Source organism: Pleurodeles waltl, chromosome 9, assembly GCF_031143425.1.
Source record: "Pleurodeles waltl isolate 20211129_DDA chromosome 9, aPleWal1.hap1.20221129, whole genome shotgun sequence".
NCBI classification, from domain to species: Eukaryota; Metazoa; Chordata; class Amphibia; order Caudata; family Salamandridae; genus Pleurodeles; species Pleurodeles waltl.
In genome coordinates this window covers 60,699,804-60,714,889 of record NC_090448.1, presented here as the reverse complement: position 1 = coordinate 60,714,889, position 15,086 = coordinate 60,699,804, and the positions used below count along the sequence as shown (strand labels likewise).

The 15,086-nt window shown below is 36.1% G+C and overlaps 1 protein-coding gene across 1 annotated transcript in view; it reads right to left on the bottom strand.

Annotated features, from left to right (window-relative positions):
* Positions 1-1,213: 1,213 nt before the first annotated feature.
* LSM3 (LSM3 homolog, U6 small nuclear RNA and mRNA degradation associated) overlaps positions 1,214-15,086 on the bottom strand; it is a 30,399-nt gene continuing 16,526 nt past the window's right edge. The window contains exons 3-4 of the mRNA XM_069206291.1: positions 2,462-2,557; positions 1,214-1,567 (exon numbers count right to left, since the gene is read on the bottom strand). Of these exons, the coding sequence (XP_069062392.1) occupies positions 1,487-1,567; positions 2,462-2,557 (177 nt within the window). The 3' untranslated portion in view covers positions 1,214-1,486. The remainder of the gene's footprint in view (positions 1,568-2,461; positions 2,558-15,086) is intronic.

The window sequence follows — 15,086 nt, the reverse complement described above, 5'->3', positions numbered from 1 at the left end:
TCAACCAATGGATGATCCCAGCAAGACCACTGTGCAAAAGAAGTCGATTGGTACAAAATGAACAAAACACGGCAGTCCCTCTTCATGTCGGGTCACGTAATATTTAACAATAAACATTTAAGAAAGAGGAATAATGGAACCCAGCAGACAACCCTCTGGTCAAAACTGAAAGCGGGGAATGCAATTAAGAGAACATAGTCGATAAGTGGGGAGGAATTTCAACCGTTTAATGATGTGGATCTAGAAAGTGGCAAAAATAAATCTAAGAGGATGGCAGCGAGAGGGAAGTAGGTTGCTGCCAGATTACCTAGGTGCAACCTGAGGAAGATTGTATTGCATGCTGGGCTCCATAATGTCCAGCATCTCTTAAGTATCTGCAAGCGCCTCAATAAATCAAGATATCACTATTGAGGAGCCTGTTGGGTACCGCTGTTTTTAGTCTGTATGTAGGAAGTATGAGATGCCCAATTCACATTGGTCATAAATAGGTTCACGAAAGTGATTAAAGACTAAGGACTGAATAGTGAGGTACACCTTGCATTAAGGGGTCATGACAAAAGATACATTTTCCATTCTTTTCCTTTTGTGCTAGGCTGGACACGTGGGGCGTGAAGCAGCACATTTTAAAATAATGTATTTAATTCACAATTTAAAGGGGAGGTTGATGCTGTAGTTCTAGTTTGCTACACTCCAGAATATCACTGCTTCTTTTTTGATCCTAGTACACGCTTTCTTTTACATTTTATTTATTTTACACAAAAAAAGTGCTTCCATTGAAGTCACCAACCGGCTATACTAGATTTTGTTTGCAGCACTTGTGCTGCTCCCACAAATCAAGGTAAGGATACCACCTTACGGTTTGCCCTCAGATTTTAAATTCTTTCAGTTACAGAGCATCTTATAATTTTCTGAAGTACCTCTTGAGATATATACACACACACTGTATTAATCTACTAATGCTATTTTTCTAAACAGCTGCGGATCCCATGAGCTGGTGTTGCAGAAGCTTAGCTGTTCACACACAGACCTCCAGGTTAAGGCCCACTATACTAAAAGACACCGCAGAAATCCCTTATATCAATAGAGGTGATTTTACAAACTCTTGCACACAGACATTTCTTAAGAGTTAGGACGTTTTATAATTTTAAGTTTGAACATACTTTGTGGTTTAGTGTAAACAAAGAAGAACAAATGAAGAGACTGGAAAAGCAGCGAAAGCCAACTGTTTTATTTACATTTAGCAAGGGCTGACTTATTTAAACTAAAACAGCACAGACCTTTCAGAATTATCCATGGGAATAAAACAAATGCTCTCCTGTTTGGTTTTGATATTCTCCATACTACCACGCAAGCATATTTTAACAAATCCCACCCAAAAAATAAAACACACCCCTACTTTGGAGTCATGAAGAACTATAAAAATAAAAACAGAATAGTTGAACATAAGTTGAAACTGGAACTTTTAGAGAAGACAGTAATTGAAGCATCAGCCGACCCTCAGTGGTGGAGCTACGAGTACAACACCATCGCCTCGTACAAATAACATGGGTATGTTCCGCTTTGTGGACTGAAAGAAAAGAAAAGGGAAAATTTAGAATTCCATTGACATCCAGAAACAGCATTCTTTAGGTGTTTCTCAAAATGTGCAATCTGCGGTCAGCTATGTGCGACGGGCTCTTGCATACTGAATTATAAACTGAGTGGAATTGTTTCAAATGAAGGAGCACTGGCAATTAAAAGATTTGTTAAAGTTATGACTGGGGTGTTTGCAAAATGCGTGTGGAATGGGGAAAGAGGTGAAGAAATGCAAAAAGGAAGAAACTTTCACAGTGCAAAAGCAACAAATGTCGCAAAGCATCCTTACACTGAAGTATCATCAAACGTAGTTTATTTTTAGTTTTACACAATACAATTTAAACCTTACATCCATTTTTAACAAATCCTATAAATCATAAAGTAATTCATTCACTAATACACAATGCCAGTTAAATCAAATAACCAAAAATCTATTTTTCATTATTTAAATGGCCATGTGCTTAGCCCAAGCCTGTGTCAAGTTTAAAAAAAAAGATTTCAATGACTAAAGACATAATCCGTATGTCGATCTCCACTATCCCCAGAACTGTAAAAAGAGGAGACCATTGGGACACTGTAACGTTTGTCGGTCTCACCTGTACAAGTTTACTTAATGCTTGTGATAAAAACAACTGAACATGTAAACATTAGAGGCAATGAAATTAAACATAGATCAAGAATGTCTGTCTGTAATTTTAAATACAAAACACTGTCATAACTATCCCATTAGAAGGCGAAACACATACTAATAACCTGGTTTCAACAAGTATTCAACGCATTTATGAAATAAGATATATGAAGGGTTTCATGTGGTATACTTCTGAGAAGAGGTTTTACAACACTTTCCTTTGACAAATGCAAATATAACAAATAATTAGGAACTTACCTTATATATCTCTTCATAGGTTTCTTCATCAATCTCTATTGTGGTTACTGTCTCCTCAACATCTCCCAAAATCATGTTCAAATGTTGGTCATACGCCTGCGAAAGAGCAAACAACAGTTCATGTTCAGCAACAAGTAATATGCAAGGTCTATAAAGAATGTGTCCTACTAAATAGCTTAAGTTGTCTATACTAACTGTTCTTTTATTATGCAACCCACGTTTGTTTAAATGATGTAAATAGGTCAACTGTATTTGTGATGTAACTTAATGAAGACATTTCAAGGTTCATTCAGTAGACTAACTAAACCATATTAAAAAGTCTCTATGTGCAAGGCAATGTGTGCCAACTTTAAATTCAACTGAGAGCTACAAACATGGCACAGAAAAGAGATTGCAGAAACATTATAAAGTGAGTAGACTACATTCCAGAATAGGTAGAGTAAGTCACCTCCCTAAAAAGTTATGGCTTAAGTTCTCATGCAGTTATATGTGTTTAATCACATGAATTGTGTCAGAGAAACAAACTGTGAATGTCTTGTTGCTGGGACAGTCATTTGTGCGCCAAATAGAATCTGGACTATTTGGTATTTAAAAAGGAAATGCAAATATCATTGTCCCAAGTTTCAAAAGGGACCATCCTGCTATAATCTGGGGACCACTTGTTAAGGATACAAAAACAAAGTCAAAGAGGGACAGTATTAAACATGTTCATTAAACAATTACAATTATGTTATGTGTCTGACATTATCAGACTAAAATACACCTTAAAACATATGATGCTGAAATATGTGGTAATTGCAATATAGAAAGTACAAAGGAAAGAAAAACATGATTCAGCATTAAAGGCTCTGACCCATTTTTGGGGGATGAGATTGCATCTGGTCAGGTTTCCCAAGACAATGCTTGACAGTCTACTAATAATGCTGCAGAACAATGTTATGTCGAAGAGGCAGGTCTTAAAGACATAAAAGGTCACAGTAAAGGAATATAATTCTTTCTCGGCGACAGAAGAAGCGCAGTCATCGCAATATGATTTACTCTAGTAAATCCTAAAAATATAAATATGTAGAAGAAAAAAGAGCAAGTCTGAAGAAGAACACAAAAGAACTTGTGTAGCACAATGGTTATCTACACACAGACCTTCCCTGTTTAAAGTCATTGCATTTCTTAATTTAGAAGGGATATCCATAAAGGACAAGTGAGTTTTTAAAAATAGGAAAATACATGCCAACCTCAAATGCTGCAGGGGACGGCACATGAAATATACACAAATAACAAATCAAAAATACAATCAACAATATTCAAGTATACACATTTGTCAATGTATGAGATCAACAAAAAAGATTCAGTTTCATGATCCTTCAGTTCACTTAGTCGGTGCTACTAGGAAGACAGACTTGCTGAAAAGTATTAATGAGGATACACATGCTTGTTCTGGTCCACTTAAGGTGCTTTTAAGAGATATATACAATTTATTTATCTGACATTTTCTCGATGCCAAGTCCTCATAGATTTTTCCTGGTCTGCCACTTCCTCAAAGATGCATATGTTTATCTTTATTTGTGTCCTTACCTCCTGTACACCGCCAATTGCCTTACTTTTTTTTTTTAGAAATTCGTTTTAAATAGTTTAAAAGTAACGCTCAAATAACTCTTTTTACTAATCTCTTGTTAAATATCGGTCGGGGTTAAAAATTGCACGCTGGAAAAAATATAACATTCTGAGCTCTTCACCTCAGTATTCAAGAAAAAAAAAATATAGGACTTTACATTATCCCCATTCCGACCTAATGAGACTTAATGGTGCAGTGATACTGCTCCAGAGAAATACCAAAAGCCTGCTGTAGCAGTAATTGCCACTAAAACATTCACTCATTTTACTAGGCACTCAGAGGGAGAGAAAAAAAAAAAAAAAAAAAAAAAAAAAAAAAAAAGGGAGAAGGAGTATGCAGTTCCTATGATGCATCAAATGGGAGATCCCGTAGGTACCACGCCCATAACAAGAAGGTTAGAGGAATACCAATATTTAAAAGCAAGAGGCCTCACCCACCCGATTGAGTGGCATGATTCATCATTGGGGAGCAGCTCCTTGGGCCTGCACTGCAATGCCCAACCGGCCCCACGAGGGGCCTTTTTTTGTTTTTAATTTTTTTTAAATTCTTTATATTAAGCATTTTCAAAAGAATCATACAAAAAAAAAAAAAAAAAAAAAAAAAAAAAAACAACCACATGACAATTACCCAACTGCGGAGCCGCACTGTAACTGTCACAGTTACATACTCATACATTGTCTCAGGATACAAGGAAGAAAAGGAAATAAAAGAAAAACAGCATAGGCAGTGCAGACCACGGAAAACATTCTCATCACATCGTGAGACATACCCCATCTACAGCTCTCAGTCAATGTCAGAAGATACGCAGTCATGGGTGCCCAAAAGCCCCTGGGACGTGAGGCCCTTGGCAATTCTTCCGCATAGGTCTCTAATTGGTCCTTACAGTAGGCAAGATCTCTGAACCATTGTTTCAGTGCTGAATACGTTTTCTTCCCCCAGTTAATAGCCACCCGTTGCTTAGCTAGCAAAAGAGTAACAGTCAGGAGGCTCTTTGCCGGAGATCTTTTTAGATGTTACTAGCTGTAAAGAGCCTGAGGTGCGGGTGCTAAAAGTGTAGACTGGAGAGGGATTTTTTTTTTTTTTTAATTAAAAAAAAAAAAAAAAAAAAAAAAAAAAAAGGAAGAGGTATGAAAGTTTAAAATGACTAAGAGCCACCTAACTGCAGCGCCAGCCCAACAAGGAGCTGCCCAATGATAAAGCATGCCACCCAATTGGGCGGGTGAGGGCTCTCGCTTCTGAATATTCATATTCTTCAAGCCTTTCTTGTTATGGGTGTGATACCTACAGGATCTCCCATTTGACGTATCTTAGAAACTACATATTCTTTGTCGATCCATTCATACAGGGAAGCATAAATGCTGGCACTTTATAAGCTCCTAGTCCCTCCTTTTTGTTGACTCAGAAAAAAATCTGTGTTTCTCTATTAAATATATGTACTTTTACTTCTATTGTGCATCCTCAGACTGGTGGACTCAGTACTTCTCCCCCAAGGTCTAACACTTGGATTTCCGCTATTCCAATGTGAAATGAACACAAGCTTGTAGCCTATATTTTTACGTGATGCAATATACACACTCTATAGAAAAATTTAATTTTTATAAAGAATTCAACATAGGTTTATAAAAATAATATTTTCAACCTATACAGTTAACTGTATAAATTATTTTCTTCCAGAGCATAGTGTTTGATTGGAACCCCAGAGCAATAGCATAAGTAGATGTTTGAAAGTGTTAACACTAATCACCATGCCATTATTATAGTAAAACATATGAGTAATGCTCTATTTGGAGTTCAGCATGGTGCTTACACATCCAAGAATACATATGCTCAAGGGAATATCAGACACTCAAAGCTGTTTTAAATCCATTCTGATTTGAAAGTGTTACAAATTTCGATAAGCATACAAGATGAGCATTGTGACATTGAAGGTAGAGCACTACTTTTGAATATTGACCCTCATGAAGCTTCAACTTGTAACTTCAAATTAAAAAAACAACATTTTAACCAACTGTATCTAATTGAGATATTGACATTTTTTGAATGCATAACTATTTAGACTATTTGCAAATTAATTATAAGTGTTCAAATATAAATAGAGTAGAAAGGTTGGCACTGAAAGCTTTAGGAGTGGAATACCTATATTTGGAAGGTTTATGACAATGAGGCAACTAAGTGATGGGAGCACCTGCATTCTGTAGATGGAAGAGAGCTGGTGCAAGCCACTAAATATTGTAATGTGCTGTTACAAAAAGTGGTTAGATTTGTCCAATACCATCTGATCAGTACAAATTCTTGAATATAGACCGCTGACCTTGCTGCCCCATCATATCAAGCATCAATTCACTAACTGAAAACTTATCTGAATTTATGGGGTGCAATACATTTTGTCGTGTGGGGATTATATTTTAGTTACAATGGATGTTCGTAATCTGTATACTGTAAGAGATCATGAGCAAGGTTTGCAGATGGTGACAAAGTATCTAGAGATAATATCAGCTACCTATTTGAATCATACCAATATGATTTTGGAAAGGATTGACAAACATGTACAATACGTTTTCCAAGTCAGAATCAGTTATACAAGCAATGCAAATGTAGTGCAAAAGGTTCAAAATTGTGTACCTTCATAAGCAATCTCTTCATTTGTGCATTTGAACATGACATACTGTGGAATAAAAACCTATGTAAATACCAACTTTTTTTACTCTGTCTTGTTGCCTCATAGATGTCATGGTAATCTGGAAGGGTACTTACGAAAGCTTGACAGAATTATATATTCTTTTGAATCAAAATGATTAGTCTTACCCTTACCACACAATACAGTAATGTGCCATATTTCTGGATGTAGAAATCTTTATACATGGAGGGAAACAGAACAGTAGTCTTTCATGTTATGAACAATTTTCCTTACAAACAAAAAACAAATCTACATTTTGGGGAAATGTGAGGGAGGTAGGAGAATATGATGTGGGGAATCTGATTTTGAACAGGAATCAAACAATGAAAATCAAATTTTTGGACACCGGATATAATTCTAGATATTTAGACAAAACTATTTTTAGTGTGAGGTCTTACAAGTAAAATGTTAGAATATCTCAAGTATGAGTGATGTTTTGAGTTATTAAAATGTCAAAGAATAAATTATCATTAATAGCTAGTAAACCAAATGTTTCTATAAATGTGATTATTGTGCTTTGTTTTATAACAACATTACCAGCTTTGGAGATCGTATCTTTAAGAATACTACATTTCAAAGTTTATTTTTAAAATCATGTATTGTGTGTATAATTTCAGATGTGTATGTGATCAAATATATGGTGGTTTTCCCATTACTTTGCTAAAATGCTCATAGTATGAAAGCAACGAACATTAAGGAAGATAGATACTCCCTTATAAGTTCATTTTAATGAGACATACATATTAGGGCAGATTAATAACCTAGGATTTGTAAGCATTTATTATATATCATTTCAAAGCAGATTAAAGAGGGCGATTGTGCGGTTAAAACAAAAGTTAGGCAGACTCCAAAGTATCATTTATGGTCTAAATCTGGATAATTTATCAAAATTTCTTATAAAATGCAAAGCCTCTGCATCAATAATTGAAACATTCCATTAAAAAATAATTGTCAGTATTTCAATATGTATAATGGAACAACAGATGTTTGTTAAATTAGGTACTCAAATCTAAATAGAACACAAGTGTTATAATGATAAGTGATCAATGATTCTTTAGAATCACGCTTTATTTTCATCTCTACTTCTCCTCATCAGCTCTTCACATCTCCTCTTCTCTCAGCTCTCTCTCCCAACATTCTATTGTGAACTCCTCTACCTAACAGTCAGAACATTCCATTCTAAAGGGAAGGTGAGGGGGGAACGTACCACTTATATTTAAATATGTCATAACCTCTAATCTAACAAAATCTGCCTATATGTAATTACATGTTGCTACCTTAAAATATTACAACTAAATTACAACACATCTTCCCTTCCACACACAATATATACAAAGTGATCAAAAATATATACATTCAATAATAATTTGACATACCTACATTGATGTCTTAAATATATACATTCAATAGATAATTTGACATACACTACATCGATGTTTTAAAAGAAGTTCTATTGGTACTCTCTGTACCGACGTCACGTCTCTGCTGAATCTCCTCACTCTCGACATTCTCCATGGAATTTCCTTCACTCCTCACGAGGGCTGATGGCTGTTGGACAATCCTGTCCATACTCCAACACTGACCATTTGTTAACTTAACCACATTGTTTTTCACTTTGGCAATATCAAAAGGACCGGAAAATTTAGTGCCTCGCATATTCAGACAAAAACCCCTTACAGGATTTTTAACATAAACCTTATCCCCCACTTTCCACTGTTGTTGTTTAGTACCATGTTTAGTATTGTATTTTTTTTGTAATTGTTTTGATGATTTTCTATTCTAATTGTGGAGTTATGGCATCACTTTTTCCTCCTCCACCTAACCATGAAGGGAAGAATTTGGTACTTGGTTTCCTGCCCTTTAGAGCAGAAAATGGAGAAATTTTTGCAACTGAATTTGGAGTAGAATGGTACGCCCATAAAATGTCTCGAATAGCATTTTTAATGATTATTTGGTTTACACTAGCTAACTGGATGCACTCTTTAATCATGCGGTTGGTCCTTTCGGCTAAACCATTTGCCCTGGGACAATATAGCGCTGTAGTGAGGTGGTGTATGTTTAAAGAGTTAAGAAAATCTTTCATTTTTGATAAAGTTAATTGAACTCCATTGTCAGTGATCAAGGTAGCGGGTATTCCTTCCATAGCAAAAGCATCTTTAAGGAAATTTATAACTGATTCAGTGGTGATTTGGCTTACCATTTTTACATTAATCCAATGCGAGTAATAATCAATCAGTACTAAAGCAAAATGTTTCACAACACCTTTCATGTTGATAGGCCCTATGATGTCTAATGCCAATTTTGTCCAAGGCTTGTCTGGTACAGCCACAGGATATATAGGAGTTTTACGAATAATTTTAGTTTTGTCACTGCACGCACATTTAATGCAATTTTTTACTTCATTTTCTATCATAGAGTCCATATTAGGAAACCAATATCTTTCTCTAACACAAGCTTTTGTGAGGCTCCTGCCTAAATGACCTTCATGAGCCAGATTGATAATTTTGTGTATCAATCCTGCCGGTGGTATTATCTTATTTCTTAAAACAAAATTTCCGTTTTCATTTATTTCATGTCTAACCTCCCAATAGTTTTTTAGTGTTTCGTCCAGATCCCTCCTAAATTCCGGCCATCCCTCCTTCGCTAATGTTCTCAATAAGGATAGGGATTCATCCTTATGATCAGCCAACTTCCATTCTTCTTCACTGATAGCCAGAGTACAAACAACCATTACTGGGTATTACGGGGTCTCATAGTCTTCATTTATAGTCAACGGTACTCTAGATAGAAAATCCGCAGCACAATTGTTCTAGGTGTACAGTTGTAGAAACATTTTGTAGAGAAAACATAAACTAGTGGTTTGTGGTCTGTACGTAAAGTAAATTGTGTACCCCAAAGGAAGAATTTAAAATGTTTTATAGCCCAGAAACAAGCCAGAGCTTCTCTTTCAATTACTGAGTAATTTGATTCTGCCTTATTTAAAGCCCTAGAAGCAAATGCTACAATTCTCTCTTTACCATCAACCACTTGGGATAAAGTGGCTCCCAAACCTTTTTTGCTCGCGTCAGTAGTAAGAATAGTCTTCCTTTCATGATTGAAAGTACCCAGGAATGGTGCTGTTACAATGGCTTGTTTAATCCTTTGAAATGCAGATTCATGACATTCTATCCATTTGTAAGGTGTGTGGTTTTTTAGTAACTCTCTTAGGTCATATGATATCTCTGAGAATCCCTTGACATATTTTGTCATATACTCAGCAAGGCCTAGAAAATATTTTAATTCTTCCTTGTTTTTTGGTGCCTCTGCCTTCTTAACAGCTTCCACTAGTGAAGTTTTAGGTTTGAACCCATCTTTAGAAATAGTGTGCCCTAAATAATCAACTGAATCTACTCTAATTTGACACTTATCCTTTCTCAATGTCAAACCCGCCATTTTTAGTTTACTAAGTACCTTTTTCAAGTTTGTATCATGTTCCTCTACATTTGCTCCATATATTAAAATGTAATCCTGAAAATATAGAGTCTTAGGGGTATCTTCCAAAACACGTTGCATGATTTTTTGAAATACGGCCGCAACTGATGCAAGCCCGAACGGGATTCTATTGAACATATACGATCCTAGGGGTGTAGTGAAAGCTGTGAGCCATTTAGAATCTGGGTGAAGTTCAACCTGGTGGTATGCGCTGGAGAGATCCAGCACGGAAAAACATGCTGCCTCCTCCATGGTGCTTAATATTTCATGAATAACAGGAAGTGGATGTCTTTCCACCCAAATGTTTCTGTTCAAATCTCTCAAATCAATGCACACCCTAATGTCGTCGCAATTATGTTTCTTGGCAATTACGATGGGAGATAACCATTCTGAACTCTCAATTGGTTGAATAATTCCTAGAGATTCTAGTCTCTTAAGTTCCTTTTTAAGAGGGTCTCTAAGTAAGTGTGGAATTTGTCTAGTTTTATGTACTATCGGTTTAGCCTTAGGTTTTAATTTAATTTTATGTTGGAAGCCTGCCAGTAGACCTAACTTTTCAGTAAAAATCTCAGGAAATTCCTGGAAAATCAACTCAGAGTTATTTTTGTCCATGAGCAGCACTTGTTCCGGATAATTAGGGTCCAGTTTGATTCCCAACTCCTTCTGATGCTGCCAACCCAGTAAACTGGATCCTTCTTCAAATACATAAACTTTCCCTACAGTGGTACAACCCTTAAATGATATTAAAGCCTTGAACATCCCTTTAAGAGGGATGGGGTCTCTGTTATAACCCTTGGGATTAATGTCTGGTTTTGACAATCTGGCGGACATTTCTTTACCAAAACCTTTAAAATCCAGTTCATTTAGGATTGTAAAGGGTGAGCAAGAGTCAGCGAAAACTGTTACTGGACTGCCATCAAGGGAAATATTACACTGAGGATATTGAAAATAATTTTCCTGTTCCTTTTTAACCTGCAGTATTATCTTTTTAACTTCTTGATAATCATCTACCTTTTTATGCTCATATTGTTTATCAAATTTAGACACCTCCCTACACACTGGCAAAATGGCGTTTTTTATTAAATTTTCTACATATGGCTGTCCTGGCTTGACAAAAGGTAGAGTTCGCCAAATGAGTGCTGCTCCCACAGCGGTAACATTTTAATCCTGTTGTAGGATTAGTGGTTTTTATAGGTTGTTTACCTCCAGTTTTAATTTTCATAACTTTTTCTTCTTCTGCATTTACCTTAATCTCTGCAACTTGATCAGAAGAAGCAGAAGGAGATCTGATTTCTTGTAAACATAGCTGTGTGTGCTCAATGGATTTTGCTATTTCCACTGCTTCCTGCAGATCAGGTTGTTTTTGTAGTAATTTTTCCTGAATTTTTACATTACTAGTACAACGGACTATTTGGTCTCGAATCAGTGAGTCATTATGATTCCCAAAGTTACATAATGTACTCAATCCCCTTAGAGCAGCAACGTAATTAGTAAAACTCTCTTGTTTGCCTTGGGAACGACAGAAAAATTTGTGACGTTCTAAGACCACATTTACTCTGTCTCCAAACTGTTTTTCCAATTTCGTATATGTGGTGACATAATTATCCTGTTCTTGTCCATCTGGAAAATCAGGTTCAGGTAACGTATCATAAATGTTTCTGCCATGCGTCCCTAAATTGTGTAACAATATGTGTTGTTTCCTGAGTGGGTTGAATTTATCTCCACCAATGGCAATTAAATAGGATTAAAAAATGTTGAACCATTCTTTCCATGGGATGTTAGGTTCTCCAGTTTCATTTAAAAATGGAATTGGCTGGGACATGCCCGCTGCAGCCATTTCTAAAGGATAGTGTGATTTAAATAGTTATGTATGTATAAAATATAGCAATTACTATGTACTATCAAGTGTATTCTCAAAGTGCAACTATAAACATTAAAAAGTTAGAAAATAAATATAGCAATCACCACATGTTATTAAATCTAAATAGTAACAGTTGAATGCATATTTATGAAGACATTAAAGAAAATGCACAGTCTAGTGTTGCAGCCGATTTAGAGGAAAAACCCTGAGAACAGTAAATTTCCCACAATGCCACAAGCAGGAAAGAGCTGTGCCTGTCAGCGTTACCACCAACAGGCTAATATCATTACCAATGCTTCTTAAACGTTCATGCTGTGCCTGTCAGCGTCACAACAATATGCAGGTCCAATTGCTGGAGTAAGACAATTCAGTGAAACTGCGTTTGAAACCGAAGTACAGATGATCCTCAACCGTTTCAAAAACTCCACTAAAGCTGAGGTAACTAGCAAAGTACAGCCTCTTGTGGATTAAAAGTTAATGAGATATGCTCCTCATGTAATTGTGCGCGCTTTCACACAGTTAAATAGAATACGAACGTTCCGTTTCAGAGCTGCCTTTCATAAAATGTCATCAGAAAAAGACCCGTTTATTTTCTTGTGCATTCATTTTGCATTATTGTCAGTATAGATGATTAACTTGTGTTATTTAAAAATAGATCCTCATAGATGAAATACTTGTGTGTGATAGATTGATTTTCTTGACCTTCCTTCTCAGAAAAGGTCTAACCTTATGAACTCTTCTTGCCGGTTTCATATCACTTCTTCCTGAATAAGTATGATAATTTCACATAGGTTTACGCTCTTCTTTCTAAATTAACTTTGCCAATATCAGGTTTTGTTTTGTCAACACTATGCTTAATATTTTTAAGACTTGAAAATCAGTAATAGTGCTATCTGCAGAGCTGCATTTTGTAGTAAAGTACTTGTTGAATAAACAGGATGATCCTTATGACTCCTAGATTATCCAGTCATTTAATTAAGAATAACAGTACCTTAAGTAAATGGTGGTCACTTTGATGAGGATGCAGCACAAGGGGTAGAGATGAAAGTGCCCCCTTTCGCACTCCAATCGTCGCCAGTGTTATAATGATAAGTGATCAATGGTTCTTTAGAATCGCGCTTTATTTTCATCTCTACTTCTCCTCATCAGCTCTTCACATCTCCTCTTCTCTCAGCTCTCTCTCCCAACATTCTATTGTGAACTCCTCTACCTAACAGTCAGAACATTCCATTCTAAAGGGAAGGTGAGGGGGGAACGTACCACTTATATTTAAATATGTCATAACCTCTAATCTAACAAAATCTGCCTATATGTAATTACATGTTGCTACCTTAAAATATTACAACTAAATTACAACAACAATCAACTTTCTTTAATATGGTAATCAAATAGTGTAAGAGTTAGTGTGAAGAGATTCCCAAACATTTAAATTATTTTAGTGCTCTGAGGTTTAATCTCCGCTCAATACGCTTGAGAAAATAATGTTTGCTGTTAACTGCATAGATTGAAGAATTATTGTTATAAACGTATTTTGGATTTCTTACAAGATATAAAGTTGTAAATTTACATATAAAGCACATGTTTATATTGCATCACATAAAATATTGTGGGCCACAAGCTTGCACTTATCACAAATTGGAACTGCAGAAATCCAACAAGGAACCAAGGGGTAGACTTTACGGGAGAAGTCTTAAGCACAACAGAGTGGTGACGCACAATGAAGATTAAGATGCTGGTTGTTCATGACTTTGAAATATGGTGAGAAAAGCAAGTTGCTGTCTAAGGGGATTGTAAGCGTTCAGAAAATGCAGACTTCTTTTTTTACCAACTGTGAATAACAAATCAGCAACTAAACAATGGTTTATACTTTACATGAATAGAAACATTTCCTTAAAAAAAGAATATCAATGATTTTATAAGATAACCAGCTTAGTGATGAGTACTAGTTTGAGCGTTTTACCATTAACTATTATGGAGATATAAAATATGAGAAAGAAAAAGATTAAGAATGCTCTCTAAATTATTACAATCAATCTTAAATTAAGCCATATTAAGTGTGAAGAAATCTACCATTTATTAGAGTTCTCCATGTGAATGTCAACTAATATGCACATTTATTGAGTGAAGGACACAATGATTGACAATCTCAATTGCTATACTCCATTGTATCCCATAAATTTCCTAGAAAGCCGTCACTCATTTAAACTTCGTTAATTGAGGATATATATAACGTACAACTTATTGTTTTGTAAATATTTAAATTTGGAAAGCTTATTGTGAAAAAACAAATAGTGCCTGTAGGCAGGTTTCTAAAATGTAATATTATTTTACATTTCTAACAGCCATGACAAATTGACAATTTAGTCACAAAACACATGCATCCTGGATTACAAAGTATATGAGAATTAAATAAAAGGCACTAGCTATTTTGTATGCAAGAATGGTGCCTCCAAACAGGTGACTTTTGCCTTTATAGTCACACTCAGGGGATCAGACTGTATATTTTGTGGATGTATCAATAGGTGCTGTGATTGCGGAAGAGGGGGCAATCTTCCGGGGCATCTGAGGAAGGGTTCAGGAATCGTGACAGACTGCCTGTTTATAGTACGTCAGGTTGCAGAGGTATGGGAACGGGCGGTCAAACTGGTACTCCCCAAGTCCCTGTATGCGAGACTGTTGCAACTTCGGTGGCTACCATGATTTTAACAGATACAATCGGTGTTGGACCTCTCCCAGTGGTACCACATCTGCAGACCTATACCTAAACTGTTTCTTCCTCAAGTTGGAGGGGACAAAAGGATTGCTATAAGCTACAACCCGGTCAATACCTACAGTACACAAAATATCACATACGGCCCAGGAGATGTGGGCCGCTTACCCAAGGGATACGGAGAAGTCCCACACACTGCAGCCTCTGCTGGTCCCAGGTACTGCCAGGGGGATGATCTTGCGCATATACAAGGCCTTAAGGTTGACTGTAGAGTGGACGTGACCAGGATTCCCA